General features: G+C 38.6%; 4 protein-coding genes and 1 non-coding gene across 6 annotated transcripts; 2 read left to right on the top strand and 3 right to left on the bottom strand.

The window, feature by feature from the left end:
- Positions 1 to 154: 154 nt before the first annotated feature.
- Positions 155 to 3,551, top strand: LOC103324853 (glutamate receptor 2.7-like). Its single transcript, XM_008226967.3, has 5 exons — positions 155 to 464; positions 563 to 1,830; positions 1,937 to 2,243; positions 2,347 to 2,744; positions 2,833 to 3,551. Exons 1-5 carry the CDS (start codon positions 179 to 181, stop codon positions 3,325 to 3,327), a joined length of 2,754 nt encoding a protein of 917 aa, XP_008225189.2. The 5' UTR covers positions 155 to 178; the 3' UTR covers positions 3,328 to 3,551.
- Positions 3,552 to 4,233: 682 nt separating this feature from the next.
- Positions 4,234 to 4,304, top strand: TRNAG-GCC (transfer RNA glycine (anticodon GCC)). The gene has a single exon. It is a non-coding gene; the product is annotated as a tRNA-Gly (tRNA).
- A 174-nt stretch (positions 4,305 to 4,478) lies between these two features.
- LOC103324852 (E3 ubiquitin-protein ligase At1g12760-like) lies at positions 4,479 to 7,513 on the bottom strand. The gene is made up of 5 exons (XM_008226966.3): positions 6,678 to 7,513; positions 6,202 to 6,321; positions 5,970 to 6,102; positions 5,297 to 5,461; positions 4,479 to 4,988 (listed from the first exon to the last, which is right to left on the bottom strand). Exons 1-5 carry the CDS (start codon positions 7,223 to 7,225, stop codon positions 4,812 to 4,814), a joined length of 1,143 nt encoding a protein of 380 aa, XP_008225188.2. The 5' UTR covers positions 7,226 to 7,513; the 3' UTR covers positions 4,479 to 4,811.
- A 787-nt stretch (positions 7,514 to 8,300) lies between these two features.
- LOC103324851 (Apoptosis inhibitory protein 5 (API5)) lies at positions 8,301 to 14,360 on the bottom strand. 2 transcript variants are annotated; one of them, XM_008226964.3, is made up of 17 exons: positions 14,218 to 14,360; positions 13,983 to 14,091; positions 13,720 to 13,881; positions 13,193 to 13,292; positions 13,027 to 13,092; positions 12,755 to 12,852; positions 12,595 to 12,669; positions 12,163 to 12,312; positions 11,893 to 11,958; positions 11,718 to 11,783; positions 10,777 to 10,887; positions 10,200 to 10,289; positions 10,006 to 10,112; positions 9,417 to 9,531; positions 9,272 to 9,337; positions 9,082 to 9,185; positions 8,301 to 8,962 (listed from the first exon to the last, which is right to left on the bottom strand). In XM_008226964.3, exons 2-17 carry the CDS (start codon positions 14,067 to 14,069, stop codon positions 8,767 to 8,769), a joined length of 1,659 nt encoding a protein of 552 aa, XP_008225186.2. In that variant the 5' UTR covers positions 14,070 to 14,091; positions 14,218 to 14,360; the 3' UTR covers positions 8,301 to 8,766. The 2 variants fall into 2 exon arrangements, with proteins under 2 accessions (XP_008225186.2, XP_008225187.2); XM_008226965.2 differs by having other exon boundaries at positions 14,201 to 14,340.
- An 831-nt stretch (positions 14,361 to 15,191) lies between these two features.
- Positions 15,192 to 17,731, bottom strand: LOC103324850 (ATP synthase F1 complex assembly factor). The gene is made up of 4 exons (XM_008226963.2): positions 17,281 to 17,731; positions 16,372 to 16,451; positions 16,229 to 16,287; positions 15,192 to 15,844 (listed from the first exon to the last, which is right to left on the bottom strand). Exons 1-4 carry the CDS (start codon positions 17,581 to 17,583, stop codon positions 15,540 to 15,542), a joined length of 747 nt encoding a protein of 248 aa, XP_008225185.2. The 5' UTR covers positions 17,584 to 17,731; the 3' UTR covers positions 15,192 to 15,539.
- Positions 17,732 to 17,850: the final 119 nt, after the last annotated feature.

Raw genomic sequence — 17,850 nt, 5'->3', positions numbered from 1 at the left:
CAGACCAAGTCAAGGATAATAAGTCCACACTGAATTGCCTGGAAATAGCGTGTTTTCTCTAACACACAATCACAAAATTTCCGTAGCATATACGTATCCTTGAATAAATCAAAACAGTGTTCTTATATAAACAAGTGTGGTTAAGATTGTGTCATTTGTTCTACAATATCAAAACGCAATGTCTCTTTCTCTTGCCACAGCTAATACTGTCCAAAGGCTCTGGCTTTTGTTTCCTGCGCTCATCATCTACTTTCTAATCATTCTCTCGTATGGAGTTGGAGCTCAAAACAGTAGCAATATCACCAACGTTGGAGCAATCATTAACGGTAATTCTCGTATTGGGAAAGAACAGAAAACTGCCATGGAAATTGCAGCTGAAACCTTCAACAACCGTTCAAAGACTCATAAGCTCATCCTTCATTTTCGAGACTCCGGCACAGACCCCTTTCTTGCTGCTTCTGCTGGTAAGTGGTAACTAAACCCATGATGCTATTTATAACTCTATGATATATAAAAGTACTCATGAAGTTTTTCTTTTTATGTTCTGAATTTGTTGCTGCAGCTGAAGAGTTGATAAAGGAAAAAAAAGTAGAAGCCATAGTTGGCATGGAGACTTGGCAGGAAGCAGCTCAGGTAGCTGATCTTGTGGGAAACCAAGCTCAAATTCCAGTGATCTCATTTGCAGCACCCTCTATAACCCCGCCACTAATGCAACGCCATTGGCCATTTTTGATACGAATGGCAGCTGACGGTTCTGCTCAAATGAAATGCATTGCAGATATTGTTTCTGCCTACCATTGGAAAAGGGTGGTTGTGATATACGAAGATGATGGGTATGGCGGTGATGTTGGGATGCTAGCTCTTTTATCTGAGGTTCTTCAAGATGTTGGTTCAAAGATTGAGCACCGTTTGGTTCTTCCACGAGTTTCGTCTCTGTCTAATCCGAATTGGGTTGAGCTGGAAGAGCTGTTGAAGCTTCCCACCATGCAGTCTCGGGTATATGTTGTGTTCCAGTCATCTTTACCAACAGTGGCTCATCTATTCAGAGTGGCTGAGAAGATGGGACTTGTAGGAAAAGAATCAGCATGGATAATCACAGAGAGTATCACTAGTTTGCTTGACCCTCATGAAACCTCTGATATATCATCCACCATGAAAGGCACTCTGGGAATCAAGACCTACTATGCCAAAAATACTAATTCTTTTGCCACGTTCCAGAAGCAATTCCAAACAAAGTATCCAGAAGAAGGCAACCCCGAGCCAGGAATTTACGCTCTTCGAGCATACGATGCTATTAGAATCATTGCACAGGCCATAGGAAGAATGACTAGTAATAACTCTACTAGTCTTCAGCTGTTGTTAAATACATTATTTAGCAATTATACCGGTTTAAGTGGGAAAATGCGGTTCGAAGCAGGTGAGATATTGTACTCTCCGGTACTCAGGATCATAAATATTGTGGATGGGAAGACATTCAAAGAACTCAACTTTTGGACACCAGATGTTGGTTTCTCATTAGAAGAAACAGGCAAGATCAGAGATGGTGATGCTGGTGGAGTAATTTGGCCCGGTAACCTCACGCATGTCCCCAAAGGCTGGGCAATGCCTACTGCTGCGAAGCCAATGAAAATTGGGGTACCTGGTAAAACATCCTTCAGCAAATTTGTGAAGGTTGATCCGTCCCTGGACAATTCAGATAAGAAGAAATATGTCGGTTTCTGCATTGCAATTTTCGATATGGTGATAGAGAGATTGAATTATTCTTTGCCATATGAATTTGAAGCCTTTGATGGCCTCTATGATGATCTGGTAGAAAGAGTCCATAACAAGGTAGCAACCTCATTTGTTTTTCTTTTTTCATTAAGATGACTTGACTAATTTCTATTTGATTTGATTCTGATGACAACGTTTGTATATATGCTTGTATCAACGGAAGGTTTATGACGCTGCGGTTGGCGATATAACAGTACTAGCTGGCCGACTGGAGAAAGTGGAGTTCACTCAGCCATATATGGAGTCTGGTTTGTCCATGATTGTTCCAGCAAAACCTGAGAAGTCAACATGGATGTTCATGAAACCTTTCACATGGCAAATGTGGGTGGTGAGTGGTGCCATTTTAATCTACACAATGTTTGTAGTATGGTTCCTGGAGCGCCCATCCAATCCAGAATTTGGTGGCCCATTGAAGAACCAGATTGGCACAGCAACCTGGTTTACCTTCTCCTCTCTGTTCTTTTCTCACAGTAAGTAGAGTACCAATTTCCATACATCTTAGATAGCCAATGATAATCTAAAAGGCTCGGTTCAAAATTATAAACCTTGGTTTGGTTTCATTTTATTTTGCAGGAGAGAAAATTTACAGCAACTTAACTCGACTGGTTGTTGTGGTGTGGCTCTTTGTTGTATTGATCCTAACCTCAAGCTACACTGCTAATCTGTCTTCCATGCTTACCATCCAACGGCTCAAACCAAATGTGACAGATATCGAAATTCTGAAGAGAACCAACTCGAAAATTGGTTGCGATGGGGACTCGTTTGTCATGGACTACCTGCAGACTGTTCTTGGGTTCAAAATAGAGAACATCGTCAAAGTAAGCAGCGAATACAACTACACGAAAAAATTCAAAAGCAAAACCATATCTGCTGCCTTTCTTGAACTCCCATATGCCCAAGTGTTCATGAACGAGTACTGTGAGGGATATACGTCCACGGCGCCTACCTACAGATTTGGAGGCTTGAGCTTTGTGAGTAGTGACCAAATATTTCTTGTGATAGAAGGAACCATCTCTGAAAGTGAAACTAATAAAATTGTTTTTATGTGTCTCCTTGCAGATATTCCAAAGAGGCTCTCCAATAGCCAGGGATTTCACCAAGGCAATTCTAGAGCTATTGGAGAATGGAGAGCTGAAGAAACTTCAAAATGACTGGTTGACCCCCAAGAATGAGTGTCCAAACAATGTAACTTCCAATGGACCAGAAAGCTTGAGCCTCAACAGTTTTACAGGCCTCTATGTGATATCTGGTGTTACTTCCAGCTTTTGTTTTCTACTATCTCTTGCTGTCTGGGGGAGGAGGTTTCAGCAGCAAGAAGCACACCAAGGCAATGCAAGCCCAAGTCCAAGTGAAGAAACTCTTTGGAACAAGACAGTTAGAATAGCAAGATTCTTCTACAGCAGAGAGCTTAATATCCCAACCAGAGCTCCAACTTTTGCTAATTACGCAGAAGAATGGCATTCTCCAAGGTGGGATTACTCCACTGCTTCAAATACTCCTGAGCATCCAAGGACCATAAGGCCAACAGAAATCGAATGCATTCAACAAGAATAAATACAAAGAACGGCATTTGGATATCTAAAACCAAATCCAATCCGCCTAAACCGACCAATCCGGAATTTTATGGCATTTCGAAGCCAAGTGTTAGATCATACATTTTAGTACATTTGTTACATTTTTCCTAATTGTATACTGCTGATTAATTGCACATAGTTAGACTAATGTTTAGGCATTTGTCTATATTTTTTTATTTTTTATACAGTTGACTAATTCATGAACTCTGTATACAATATAGCTCCTTGAGAGATGAATAAAATACATACACCATACACGTTACATGATGATGACGGTGATGATTATGATGGGATTTGTTGACATTGTTGAAGGCTTTGAATAATTCAATATCCAAAGACAAGTAAGTCATTCAAGAAAGGTCTAAAAATCTGTCTGCTTACAAAGATAAGTGCATGAAATGGTGGCTCCACAAGAAAGGAAAGTCAAATGACTCTCGGCTTGGCAGCAGTTGTTGCCACAAAAACAAAGGAATCTTTTGTTTGCGAATATAAAAACTGACTTTAGGGCCCAAAAGGAAGAAATGTGGGATTAAATTCTGTCTTGGCCTAGAAGACAAGAAAACCGTTCAACATAGAGCCACAGTAAAGTGTTTGGCTTAACTACTTTAGTCAAAGTCCAAATTGTGGAATGATATACTGAATATTTATTCCGTTCAAATTGCAATTTAAATTCCTTGGACATCCAATCCTTCTTAATCATTGATGAAACCCTATTAGACAAATAATATTTTTAATCAGGATTAACACCTTTTGTCTTTATTTATTCAAAACGTAAAGACAAACTGAAACCGTTAAATGTCTGTTACTTCTACAAGGCGCAAAGAACAAATGATATCCTTATGACAGAAGAAATAAGAATCAAAACGTAAGACAGACTAACAAAAAAGCACCAGTGGTCTAGTGGTAGAATAGTACCCTGCCACGGTACAGACCCGGGTTCGATTCCCGGCTGGTGCAAATTTTTTAGACCTTTCACGTAATTGCTTCTTTATTTGCACTGGTGTTTTTTTTATTTATTTTTATTATATATTTTATAAATGAAATAATTACTTTCTCTGATTGGTACACGTTCAACTGGCTTATATGTATCGTGTCACTTGGATAGCCTAGCCATTGATGGAAGCGAAACTATTTTTGTAAATTTAAGTTAAAGGGGAGGGCTATATTACATTAAAAACTTTCTTTATTAGATATTACATAAATGCCTTCCAACATAAAGAACTCAATATACATGCTAACACTTTTTTTTTTGTCGGAATACATGCTAACACTCTTTTTTTTGTCGGAATACATGCTAACACTCTAGGCAGTGAAGATGAAGCATCAACAAAGCCGACCATGAAGCCGCATCTGGATTCTCGTGTAATGGAAACCAGCAGCTGGAGAAATCTTCGTGGTGTACACTCTATGTACATAGGAGCAGGACATATAATTTGGTCACAACTGTTACACAGAACTCGCTTTTTATACCTCTTCACTGCCACTTTGGCTGACAGACTTCAAAATGTTGAACTTGCAGAGTGGACAGGTGGCATTGATCTGTAGCCATTTGTCTATGCAGGTGCAGTGGAAATGGTGATGGCAAGGAAGTTCACGTAGTTCAGTTCCATCATCATAGGCACAAAGGCAGATGCAACATTCCTAAGATTTACCACAACGGTTCACGTTATGAGCACATCTATTTATAGAATTCTCCTTTGTGTAAGGTTACTTGGCAATGAAAAATTTAAAACCAGTCTAGTGTCCTAGACTTCATACACATGACTTGCAAATGGAAAGGCGAAGCCCTGGGAAATAGATGGGCAATTGACAGACTCAATTGTCGATCATGTACATGGTATGAATTCCAGGTGGTAATACGATAACTGATTTCACCATGTCACTTAAAGAAAAGAAAAAAGACTATGTTATGAGACTTTTTAGTGTAAAGAAAGTATCATGAAACTTACAGCATCCTCTTGGGAGAGAACATGTTCAGTGGGCGTAGTAGTATCACATTCAGTCATTATTCCTCCAAAAGATTCTTGGATCTCACCATTAACTTTCTCAAAATCAGATATCATGCGGAACTTGTACTTTGGCAAATGGTCGATCTCTTCCTTTGTTGCTCCTTCCTGTTCAGAAATAAAACGTGACCAGGACATTAGGCACAGACAAATATTGAACAGCATATAAGTGGAATGAGTAGAAACTCACACAGGTTTGTTGATGAAATTCATTAAAGAACCTAAAAGTGCACTAGTGATGTAAATAGTCCATACACAGAGACCATGATCAAAATTTGATAAGGAAGATATCCTCAAATGCATCCAGCACGATATCTTAGCATGGCATGTTTAGACCTTATTTCAGAATCCTAGTAACAATTCGATATAATTTTCTATCCAAAAGTTTTTACTGCATAATATAATCTTAATTTGCTGTATACATAGCCTAGAGAAGATCAGTTGCTTTATACTGCAAAATAGTCATGTTGACCAATCAAACTAGAGCTTATGTCCATAATACAAGCAACAAATAACAAATTCATTAGTTTCAAGTGCACCAGAATATCCCTGAATAGTATCAAGCACCTCAATGTAATATCTGGAATCAACTCAAACATTTCCTATGAGCACCTACCTGATCTGTCACAACATACAAGATAGCAATGATGCAGGGGAGACAGAAACAAACAGCAATGCCAATGAGAGATGCAACGGCAATGCAGATCACAACAAAAACCACATCCAAAGCAAGAAAAGTGATACAAATCCTGCAAAATAACCCACATTTTATACGGACAAGATAACAGCATGCACACAAATGGCTTGAAAGAAAACAGATATAAAAGGGCCAGTTAGCTCAAACGAACCAGTACAATTGAGGGGAGTCTCTTATCAAACTTTCACCACCAGCAGTCACCCAGTAGAACCCAAGGATCCACCAGATGAACGAAAACACCGTATTTGCTGACTCCAAATGTTTTGCAACACTGCCACATCAAACAGTCAGAAGATTCTTCCACACACATACACATACACCATGAGCTAGAATTCTACAAAAGGATTGTTGCTCTACTCCTCAAGCTCGGTCACAATATTTATTTGAGAAATGGAGGTTCAAATCCAACCCAAAAACTCAAAATTATTAAAAGTATACATCTTTTGCCCAAAAACAATATTGCAACAGCTAAATTACAACAAACAGTAACTGTAAGACGTAAGAGTTAAGACCCGTTTCAAAGTTTGATAAAAACAGAAATGAAAAGTGAGTTTTTGTATAAGCCTCTCTCAGAAGCTAAACCCAAAAATTAAAACTTTTAAAACATTAGAAGAAAAAGAAAAAGACCTGGTGCCAGCATAGTCCACGCTCTGTTCAATTCCATAGTCCTCACCATCATCACTCCCAGACCCAGAAGAATTTTCCCAACGAGGACTCTCTTCCGCCACCGCAACATCACCCACGCGCCTCCGCCGCATGCACTCCACGCCTACGCAGGCCATGTGGACCAGGCACTGAAACGCGTATCCAACAATCCAAGTCCTCAAAGGCACCAAGGGGCTCTCTTCACGGCTCAGCCACAGCACCCCAATGGCAATCCCCAGAAGCCCAGCGTTCCACAAGAGGTCCAATACGATAATGGGCCGCGAGTAGGCCCAGTCGCTTTGTCGCTCCTCCAGCTGCTCCGCCGCTGCCTCGCGGACTCGGACCGACGGCTCGCGCAGCATCATACGGCGGCTGCTGGCTCGCCGTAGGAAGCGAGCTGCTCCGCGGAGAGGCCTCGGCGGGCGCCGGATGAGCCGCCGGCTCCGCACGAGGTTGTCGGCGATCGGGTGGCTTAGAAGTGGTGATGCGGCATCGGAGGAAGATGGGGGTTGGAGGTTTGAGCCCAACATCTTTTTCTTTTTGTGTTTTGAATTATTGTTTGAAAAGCTAATTGCTTTGGGGTTTGTACATTTGATTTGGATGAAGTAAAGATGTATTGATTTGGGTCTGAAAGGAATCGAATTTTGGGTTTGAGAGTGGGGATTGAAAGGGTGAGATTTCAGGGATGGTTTGATCGGAGAATTGGACGAGAAAATTTGGCGAAGTTTGGATCCTCGTGAAGAAGAAGAAACACTGGAGGTCTACTTATGACGACGGAGTTGACATACCCGCGGGACAAACGAAGCGTGTTTGTTTTTTTCCTTTCTGTAAATAGGAAAAGATAAAAGAAATATTTATTTGTTTTCTTAATCAAGGTTCCAATAAACAAACAAAAATGAAAAGAAAGACAAGAGGTAGAGAAAATCAAAGGTTTAATAATTCATGGACATGAGGCTCTGATGAAGATGATTAAGTCATAATGACAATTAACATTTCTTTAATCAGTACGAAAAGTTGGTCCACAATTTCTTTTCCACATAGGACATAACCCCTTTAAGCTTTACCTAGTTTAGAGTATGATTTTTTAGTACGGAAATTCCAACGGTGTAACCACAAACCATCCAAAACATGTTATGAATCCATCACTTTTTATTTTTTGACACAAGCAAAATTGGAACACAAGAGCTCGAGTGTTGCGAATCCACCACATTTTTTATACATGTAAGTTGTATTGTAAACATAATTTACTGAATGCTATGGTAGAAGAACCCCCTTTCTTAGTTTACAAACTTTAAGCGGCATGGCATATGACGTACTCCTCAAATTTCTTTCATTCCAAGTTTCCAACATTTTCATCCCATCCACACCACAACTGCCAAAAACACATTCAAAAGCAAAGGGACGGCCATGGCCAAATGCTTCCAAAAAGTTCCCGACAAGTAGCTTAAAAAATGGCCATGTCCTTAATTCCTTAACATGAGACCCCAGCTGCCAGGATTGAAACTTCAAAGTTAAGATGCAACCAGGCCCGCCCATTTGGCCTTTACCACTTTCTGTCCCCTCTCGGTTAAGGACCGTTGATAAATAATGTGCAACAGTACAAGGTTTTGCAACAGTTAGGGGGTCTTTGATTAAAAATACAGATGAGAACAAAGCAATATCTATCAGTCTGAGGTATCTGTCATAATCTGAAAGCCATAATAACAAAGTGATACACTAATTATCAGTATTTAAGTATTCCCCTGAAAGCAATCTTCACTGGAACAAACACAACATGGATGCACTTAAAAGTATGGACAGATTCCTGGAATAGTCACGGGCTGCTGCATAATTTTTTTCTTAGGGGATTGACAACTCAGAGGCACTAATCCGGTAGCCGTTCTTCTTGGACAGGGCTCCAGAGGAACACAATAAGTACTGTTAATCCACAATGAATCTATAACTAATCAGCTTCCTCAATGAAACAAAACTTGTTCCTAAGAGAAGAATTCAATACATCATGTACTCATATACGTATTCCTGTGGCGCATCTCTCACCATCCTGATTTCCAAGAATTTTCTCACAGCGAAGCTACCTGTAACCCCTTCCCCTTCCACGTCCACCCCATCCCCTGCCTCTGCTCCTTCCCCCACCCCCGCTTCTTCCACCATGAGATAAACCTTCAAATGCTCTATTGACAAGCTGATTTTGTAAACCGCCACCTCCACGGCCTTTCTTTGAAGTCATATTCCCAGGTCCATTGGCAGGATTAGCAGGTCGTTTTGTTCTGCACCAATACGTTTAAACAAAATAAAACTGGATCTTTTCAAGTATGCATAATTTCATTAGGATTAAAAATCTTGTTTCCACATGCTCATTAGATAGTCGCAAGAAAATTTATATTACCCTGTGGCAGGTGTGCTAGAGGGCACAACAGGTTTTGTCACTTCTTTCCAAGATAGGTTGATGCTCTTGTCTCCAATAAATGAGGGTGTTTTTGAATGTAGAGTCTACATTTGTTAAGAATCATTTAAAGATTAGTTAAAGCTCATGAATTAATTATCGTGCATTCATAATTCTCAAACAATTCATTCACCTTTGTCATTGCCAATATGTTATTGCAGGTTCGCAACCCAGTTGTAGTATTCTGCTTTTCCGTTTTCTGCACATCATAAAAATATTGTTTTTAAGATCAGAAAAGGTCCACAAGATAATGTGAAATCTAAATAGAATCAACTCACAATGCTATCCTTCGCTTCGTCAGATTTTGCAGCTGCCATAGCTTTGTTCTTTTCAGCCATTCCCTGGGTTAATTTCTTCATGGTGGCCCTAGTTAACTCCTCAACATAACTCAACCTGCGGCAATCAATCAAAACACTTTCAGTTATAAAGGTGCAGCAACTTGATAATCCTCCATGTAAGATATCAGTAACTTGCATAGCCCCCAAACTTTCAACCACGGGATTCTCCTCAATTGGGGGCAACTACCTTCATCATAAATAATAATAAAAAGACTAAAACTTCCTATTGTGAGGATAGGCTGGGCCTTTTCAATTGAATGCAGTTTCCATTTGTTCCTTTTTCGGAATAAAAAAGGGTAAGACTGAACCTGAAAACTTGACCCAATCTTATCACGTGCAAACAGGCATGCCTCCCCCTACTACCCCCTCACTCCCCAAAACAGAAAAGGACACCCACCCACCAGGGGGAAAAAAAAAACCATAATTCACCACCACCTGAGCTAGGGCCCAATTATATTGGATGCAAAATGACAAAGAAATAATATAAACTATAATAAGCAATAAAAGATAGATGAAGAAGAAAAACCACCTCTCAGTAAATTCCTTATACTGCTCTGAAAAGTCCTCCCCAAGCCTATCTGATGGTTGTCCAGTCACTATCTTGTAACCGCATAGACTGTTAGTAGCATTTGGAACCTATTTCATAAAGCAGTCAAGTAAGCACTACACAATGTTGATTCACAGTAGTATTAACAAGGGAGGTTGATTAGAAGCCAAACAAACCTTGTGAGAAAGATGATGAAATGTGTACAACAAGCATTCTACATAAGTGAAGTTAAACTCCTCTCCAGTCTTTCTCCGAGGCATGTTTTTCTGTAAAAGAAAAAAGAAATAGATGATAATTATTTTGCGACAAGACAATATACAAAAAATGATTCAGGAAATGGTATTGTTATCCAGCCCTGGAACCAATTAAAAAATTATATTGATACTGATATCCAAAGAGTGAATGCAAATATATCAATCCTAAGGAGTGTTTTGGAGGCGCAATTGAGGCACACCTGATAGCAAGGCAGCAGAGGATCACCTTGAGGCGCTCTCTGCTAATAATTGGATATTATTCTGAGATTGTTTATTATGGTTGAGCTATAACTAATACAAGAGTACCTATTTTAAATTTATTCTGATCGTAATAATTTGAATCCCAAAAGGCTTGTGCCTTGTCTTTCGGGTAATAAAATGCCTTGTGGTATGCATTGGCTTTGAAAACATTGATTCCAATTGTGGAGAGTGGTCTAAAGGTTGGATCTTCACACTACATAGTCCATTTCCTAATAATTCTGAGTATATGGAATGGTACCTTTAACAGCTGAACAACAGAAGGAAGAATCTGACGTGAATCTTGTGGAGTTGTGTAAGGTGAAACTTCTGCAAGGGCTTTGAGCAAATCTAGCCTTCGTTCGTCAGGAAGCTGACAGATAAAATATTGTTTGAATAAATATATTTTACAAGGTTTCCCATTTGAACAAAACACCATAAAGACAGCATCGTCATCATCAAAGAAATATTTTCAAATATTCTAGTAAAGATACTATTTAACATTGAGATGTATTTTCACTTTTTTTTATATCACTAAAATGCTAGCAAGTACCATATTCCCATGTAATTTTCCTAATGCTATTTTCCCTACTGTCCCTTGTTTTCATATCAGAATCCAGTCATCATTTCTCAGGGTCCTCGTAACTAATAGTATAGACGAGTAAGAAGACAGCATGAGTACTTATATATCTATTAAAAATTCTCGCATAATATGGACAACAAAGGAATCAACTATTTGGTCTAAACACTACTTAAGTTATTGAGTATTTGATTCAAGAAAAAGTCAAATAAAAGATGGCAAAACAAGATTAGAAGACCAATGCCAGTTCTTCCCCACTTCTTTTGTTTTTTTAACACGAGTAATACAAGCTCTCATTCTTATACCTAGTTGATGGAAGAACATAATCACTAGTAAATATGATATATTATCCCAAATTCTGATAGCAAATTTATTTATTTATTTTGGGTAAGAGATAACACATTTCACACATAAATCAATAAAGTCAGAGAAATAGTTATTCTATCCCAAATTTCAATTATAAATACCACTTTTTTTAAGGCTGTCCTTGCTCAATTTTATTTGGGGCAATACTGACTCAATTTATGAAAACAAGAATATAGAAATAACACTCTCTAAATTACCAAGAAACTTGGCGCCCATACTGGAAGAGTATACCAGAACATTAAAAGTATAGATGTTACCTTATCTGAAACAGGAAGGATGTGTTTGTTCAAATAGTTGAGGAATTTGCTGCTTGACGCACCCCTCTGTATAAAAAAATAATAATATGAATAAACAGGGCTGCTACTTGATTGCCCAAAAAAAAATTACACAGCAAAAATGCAAGGAATAAAGCTATAATGTGAGAGGGCATACCACAACAAATGGCAGAGCCATGAACAAGCAAGATATCAACCTGTCAATATGATCTGCATCTGAAACCTGCATTCCAACCATTTTGCAGATAAGTTATTAAAAGCACCAAAGTGATTAAAAATAATATATTTGATACCCACCTACATTCTTAAGCAGTAATATCACAAAGGAATAATTCCATATTCATTTCCAGCATATTTTGCATAGTATACTTGCTCAAAGCTGCTATTTCAGTATCCTTAAAATCAACACAATAAAACAAACACTTACATTGAATTGGGCATCTAAATCAGCTTGTCCTTCAATAATACCAATTAGTTCTTTCATGCGTTCAGGAGGAGCTTTCTCCCCAAATATGCTCAAACTTTTTAAGAAGTCCATAAACATTCTAAATTCTGCCCCAGTTACATCTTCTAAACTCTGCAATTGGACTCAATCATATTAGTGATACATCTTGCTACCTTACAACAGAACAGTAAAATAAAACTGAAGAGATCATAACTTCCAAATTTTTTTTAAAACTAACTGTAGCATGAGGGGAAGAGGACCGCATATCAATCAACAATAGAGATAACGAAGCAACACAGAAGACTAGCAGAGCATACCACACTCCAAAAGAATACTTATAGAGGTACTTTAAGGACGGGTTTAAGCCTCTAAACATACACATGAAAACAGTTGAAACATCACTTATAACCACACCTTTTTTATCAAGTCAGTAATATGCCTTTCCATTTCCTCCTGAGGCTTCAAAAGTTCAGATTTAATTGGAAACACCTGCAACGGCAATCATTTAAACTCCAGTTATGATAAAGAGAGTCATGATAATAACCGTATTGGGGATTACACATAATGGTTTTACCTTCTCTCGAATAAAGGTTAAAACCTTCTCACGAATAAACTCATCTGTGCTTGGTTCATCAACACTCCCAATGTGCTTGAATAAGGCTGTCAAAGAAACTACACATACAAGAAGATAATGTATATTATGAAAGAGTTAGATTTTACATGGATCCAAGATGTATCAGGTGCTGAAATGAAAGCTAGAAAGAATATAGCTTATACCAAAATCCTTTCATAAAATAATTTGTAATCTTAATCACAGCCTTTCAGTTTATAAGTCCACACATTTACCTTTCACATCTTGCCTCAAAAGGGACATAAGTGCTTTATGCACAGCATCACGCTCCACAAATTCCTCTAAAAGCATCAACAAATCCCAACATCAGACTCATATAACACATTCAATAGACTCCCAAAATCAGAATCGCAAAAACAATGACAAATAATAATAATTTACCAGCGGCAAGGAGTTGCACAAGAATGTCTACAATTTTTGCAATCTGCTCAGGTGTATCCTTACAGAAAAGGGGAAGGCCCCGAATGGCTTGAACTCGAACCTACACATTTCATAAATGATGAAAATTAAAACTTTGAGCTGAGTAACAAAACCCCCAGACAAGAATAGCATAGAGCTACCGCTGTACATTGCTTTGACTATGTCAAATCAAACTAAAAAATTTTGTATAGGAATCAATTTTTATTTTAGAAAAAATCCCTCAATTTTCCAGTTACCAAATATAGCATAAGATGCAATAAATGCATAGACCTCCAGTTACTGGATCTAATCCTCCACGAAAAGTAAGAAATGCCTCATATTTTCCGAAATCTTCCTACTCAAACAAGAAGTCCTATAGTTTACAACTCTTCTGTATATAGTAATTCAACCTATTGCTCCGCATCCCCCTATTATTTACTATGAAGAGAAGAATCCAAATGATTGAACTACACATGTATTTATGAGTGGGTATGCAAATATGAACTGACCCCGAGCTCTTCTTCTTCAATCAAATCAATGTGGGTATAGATGGCAGACTCCGAAAGGTCGGGGAAGAACTTGAAGAACCTAGGAATAAGCTGCGCAGCCAGCTGTTTGGCCTTGATGCTCGTCTTGGCCGCATCAATAATCCCCTGGTAGTCAGCCACATTCTGAAAGGGCAAAGAAAAATCCCAAACTATTAAAACCCAAAACCCTAGAAATAAAATTTCGACAAAAAAATACCCCAAATATGAGAGAATGGGCGGGGGACCTGGGACTTGTCCTTGGACTCATTGAGTCGCTCACCGAACTCGTAGAGCTTCTCGATGTTCTTGGCCTCGTCGGAGGGGTCTGTCATTGGGGCTCTTCTGGCTCTGAAGCTGAGCGAAATTTGGAACAAAAAATTGAATTATTATTATACAAAGGTATTCGAAAATATTTCATAGTTATTATTTTTGGAAATTGAAACTAGGGTTTCGGTGGGCGTACAGGTTTTATTTACTTACAGGCTTTTTGGCTTTAGGAGTGTGAAGGAGAGACAGAGAGAGAGAGTTACTGAAGAACAAGAAGAAGCCGAGAGAGGGTTTGATCGGCAAGATAAAAAGTGGAAGCTTCTCTACGGATACGCCTTTACTTTATCATGTCTTCTTTAACGACGACGTGTCGTCGGGCCTTTGGGCTTTGTCTTAAGTCTTTACGAAGAAACCGAGACACGTTTCTCTTCGACTTTAAAACACACCGTGTTTGGGCTCGTCAATCAAGATCCAGTAAAGATAATTATATTACATCTGTTCCTAATGACCCAATAATTCAACAAATATTCCACAAACGATCGTGTCAATTTATTACATGATAACTATCAAATTATTTCAACAAGAAAGTCAGTCATGACATGAATTTATCATATAATAGATGCCTTAATGTTAGGAATGCACTAGATTGGATTGGATAAGAGAAAATTAATAACATGTAATATTTGGCATAACATATGCTATTTTGAGTTGGATTTTGGGATTCTGAATTCTATCTTGGACGCCAGGATTCGGGATTGCATTGTTGTTAAGGGATTGAATTAGACTGGACTACACTACATCGAATGCAATAATTTCAATGCATAACAATGACATAGGGTTAAAAATAATGCTATTTGTGTTCGATTTCGGTATTTCGAATCCAGTTCTTGGGCACCAGGGTCCCGAACACCGAGTCTCCAAATCTCGAAATCTTGGGTTGAAGGTCACGGAGTCAGAGTAGCGTGTTTTATCCCAAGGAATAGTTAAATCCTCAAGAATGCAAACGATGGGCTTACTGGGGGATTCGCTTTTAGGAGTTGAAATATCATATTTTCTTTTCTTCTCTGAATCTCGAGGAGTTAGACCACATATATTTTAGTTGAAATTATACTAACGTTGGATCATGATCCTGCTTAATGGAAGATCCAAAATTAGCACAGCGAGTTATATTGCCAAAGAGGTTCCCATTAAGAAATGGAGCATGCAACTCCGAACGAGAACTTAAATCTAAAAGAGGGATGAAAGAACTCATCATCGTCTCAAGCTTACTCTTTATAACACTAAAGAATTGGTCAACTAGAAAATAAAAATGGACACTCAGAAACTTCAGGGCACAAGTCAGTATGAAATATGCTACCTCGTATGAGACTCTCTCCTCCTGCATTTCATTTGCTGTGTGCATTAAACATGGTGTAGGATGATGACACTCTTACAAGTACAACGCCCCCTTGCAAAACTAATGAAGTTAATTCTCCTTTATTGACAAAGCTGCTTCTATCACTGCTACTAAGATGAATTCCTTTCTGTTGGAGAAATCACAGATTGGGTATTTCCAACGCTTGCAAGACATCCTTGAACTCAAAATCGTGTGTTTGTCTGTTGAACCGTTCAACCAGCTTATACCTCGTATCGTTCACATAAAATGATTGGGTGGTCTCCAGAAGCCATTTTGCCTCTGAGTCACTGAGTTTGCTGGGCATTACGACATCGCCACGGATAAGCACCATGTCTTTGCTTTCTGCAAATTCATTATAGTAAGTTACAGTGAAGTAGGGAGCAGCTTGAGTTCCCCTTGCCTTGTAATCTTCAAGACCAGTGAAAAGCATGTGTGGCGTCTGCACTGCAAAAAAGTTTTGAATGAAAAATTGAGTTCATTTAGACACAATAAGGGGCATAATCCATTTTTTTAATTCTTATAGTCAGAAAAGTTTGTTCAGACTCTTTAGTTTTGTACTCTAATGAGAAAATTCTCTACTGATTTGCAACATTGCAAAATGGCCCTCATCCTGAGGGGTCCCATCAGCTGGCCTTTACCTGCTCTTTGACAAAATCAAAGAAGATCATAGATAACTCTGACATATTAATGGCATAAACTAAGAAAAGCAAGTTTACCCCACATTTGAGCTTCTACACAAAATTTACACTGTTCAGTAGTAAATGCAAGATGCGCCAACTACAAAGAGTAGTACATACAGTGATAAAAGAAAGCGACTAGAGACCAAACCTTGAGCAAACATTGTGGTATAACCACCTCCTCTCCACAAGGGAATGACAAAATACCGGCTGCCAGGATAGGCAAGTTTAAAGTTAATATAACAAAAAGAGGAAAGAAAACAACTGAAAACAAGCGTCATGTAAACAGATTACCATTCTACTGCTCTGTGCTCCAGCAGATGATATAGGTTTGCTTTCATGGATGCACCAATATGACCTCTTCCCAGGTGAAACTGATATAACACAACCCATCCCAAAAGTAAATAACACTAGACAATAATTAGTATGGTATCACGAAGGAAGTCAATTCACTGAGTAACACACTAACGAAACGATAAGCGAGACCATTCCTAAATCCACATGCAAAATAGCTAAAGATACAACTTTTCAGTTTAAATGCACAGTTCAGGCAAAAGATATTCAAAGGTATGAGAGACTGGCAATGAAATTTTCTACACATGGTGCTTATTCAATCTGCTGTTCAGAAATATTTGCCTCAGTTTACAAAACACGTTTCAAACTGTGGCCAGTGGAGTTAAAGAGGCTCATACATACACATGCCGTGGACAAATAAAGGAAAGTATTCTTACTTTCTCAGCATGGTAATAGTAAATTTTAGTTCTTGAGATCATGAAAATTGGGAAGAACAACACTGAGGCCTCAAGCAGCAGACAGCTAAAATTGGCACATAAATGTCATAGGCAAGGAAGCATCAAGAATTATGCAAAAGCTCATTACCAAAGCAAACTTCCATTTTCTGATACATATTCGATTCATATCAATATCAAGGGACATGATGGATACAAGACTGGCTCAACTAGCAGAAAGTGTGAGCTTGAAATCTTCGAAATGTGAAACTTAAAGCTATAACAAAATTAGACCTTATATTGACAAGATGGATACAAGACTGTAGCAAATGAAACAAGCTTCTGCAAAAATCTTATAATTCAAAACAAAATCGAACCAATCTACCAAAAACCATTTCAAAACATGACAAAGGGATAAACTTGCGCAGTGAAATGTACATTTAGAGGCGTAGAGAAGTAAGGAACTGAGGCTTACATCGTCCCAAGCTGAAGCGATGTCCTCGGCTGAGCGATCCTTAACCCTCTCAACATCAATAATGGACCCCAACGGCTTAGGCTTCAAGGGCGCGAACCCAGTAGCAAAGCTCGACGTCCTAAAGAAACCAAGCGAACCCCATTTCAGAAAATCTCCCGGAAACGATTGCTGGTGCAGGTTGTGATGATTTTGTTGCGCAGTCAACGTAGTGAAGGAGTGTTTGTTTACAGCGCAAGTAGAAGAAGAAGCATGGGCGATGAAATTCGAAGCTGGTAGTGAAATGATCCTTGAGGCTCTTCGCATTTTGGAAAATATTGGCGTGTTTGAAGAAGTAAGGTGGTAATTGGGATTGTGACTCGCTGCTGCAAATCTAGCTGCTAAGGAGGGAGGAGGACATTCAGGAATTTTATCAAACACCTTCCGAACGAGAAACCCAAAGATTAGGAAAAGTGAAGGAACATGTTACGATGGACTATTTGTTAAAAAAGCGGAATTTTTACCAAGCCAAAAAAGTTCTTTATTTTATTTTTATTCATAACAATTTAGTAATTCTTTGTTAATGTTTCAAAA

This window comes from Prunus mume, linkage group LG3, assembly GCF_029339155.1.
Source record: "Prunus mume cultivar Tortuosa linkage group LG3, ASM2933915v1, whole genome shotgun sequence".
NCBI classification, from domain to species: Eukaryota; Viridiplantae; Streptophyta; class Magnoliopsida; order Rosales; family Rosaceae; genus Prunus; species Prunus mume.
Note: the sequence above shows the minus strand (reverse complement) of the source record. Positions and strands in the feature narration are given on the sequence as shown.

Bases quoted from the DNA above. Each gene is read 5' to 3' on its own strand.
- LOC103324851 (XM_008226964.3), bottom strand. From the start codon at position 14,069: ATGACAGACCCCTCCGACGAGGCCAAGAACATCGAGAAGCTCTACGAG. The intron at 13,093-13,192 runs GTAAATTATTAT...TGATGCTTTTAG, and splicing joins TGTGCAACTCCTTGCCGCTG to AGGAATTTGTGGAGCGTGAT. The intron at 12,313-12,594 runs GTGTGGTTATAA...GTCCAATTGCAG, and splicing joins TTACTGACTTGATAAAAAAG to AGTTTAGAAGATGTAACTGG.
- LOC103324850 (XM_008226963.2), bottom strand. From the start codon at position 17,583: ATGCGAAGAGCCTCAAGGATCATTTCACTACCAGCTTCGAATTTCATC. The intron at 16,288-16,371 runs GTAATCTGTTTA...CTATCCTGGCAG, and splicing joins GAGCACAGAGCAGTAGAATG to CCGGTATTTTGTCATTCCCT. The intron at 15,845-16,228 runs GTTTGGTCTCTA...ACTTTTTTGCAG, and splicing joins TACCACAATGTTTGCTCAAG to TGCAGACGCCACACATGCTT.
- LOC103324853 (XM_008226967.3), top strand. From the start codon at position 179: ATGTCTCTTTCTCTTGCCACAGCTAATACTGTCCAAAGGCTCTGGCTT. The intron at 465-562 runs GTAAGTGGTAAC...TTGTTGCTGCAG, and splicing joins CTTTCTTGCTGCTTCTGCTG to CTGAAGAGTTGATAAAGGAA. The intron at 1,831-1,936 runs GTAGCAACCTCA...TATCAACGGAAG, and splicing joins TAGAAAGAGTCCATAACAAG to GTTTATGACGCTGCGGTTGG.
- LOC103324852 (XM_008226966.3), bottom strand. From the start codon at position 7,225: ATGTTGGGCTCAAACCTCCAACCCCCATCTTCCTCCGATGCCGCATCA. The intron at 6,103-6,201 runs GTTCGTTTGAGC...GTTATTTTGCAG, and splicing joins GACTCCCCTCAATTGTACTG to GATTTGTATCACTTTTCTTG. The intron at 4,989-5,296 runs GTAAGTTTCATG...GGTAAATCTTAG, and splicing joins TTCTCTCCCAAGAGGATGCT to GAATGTTGCATCTGCCTTTG.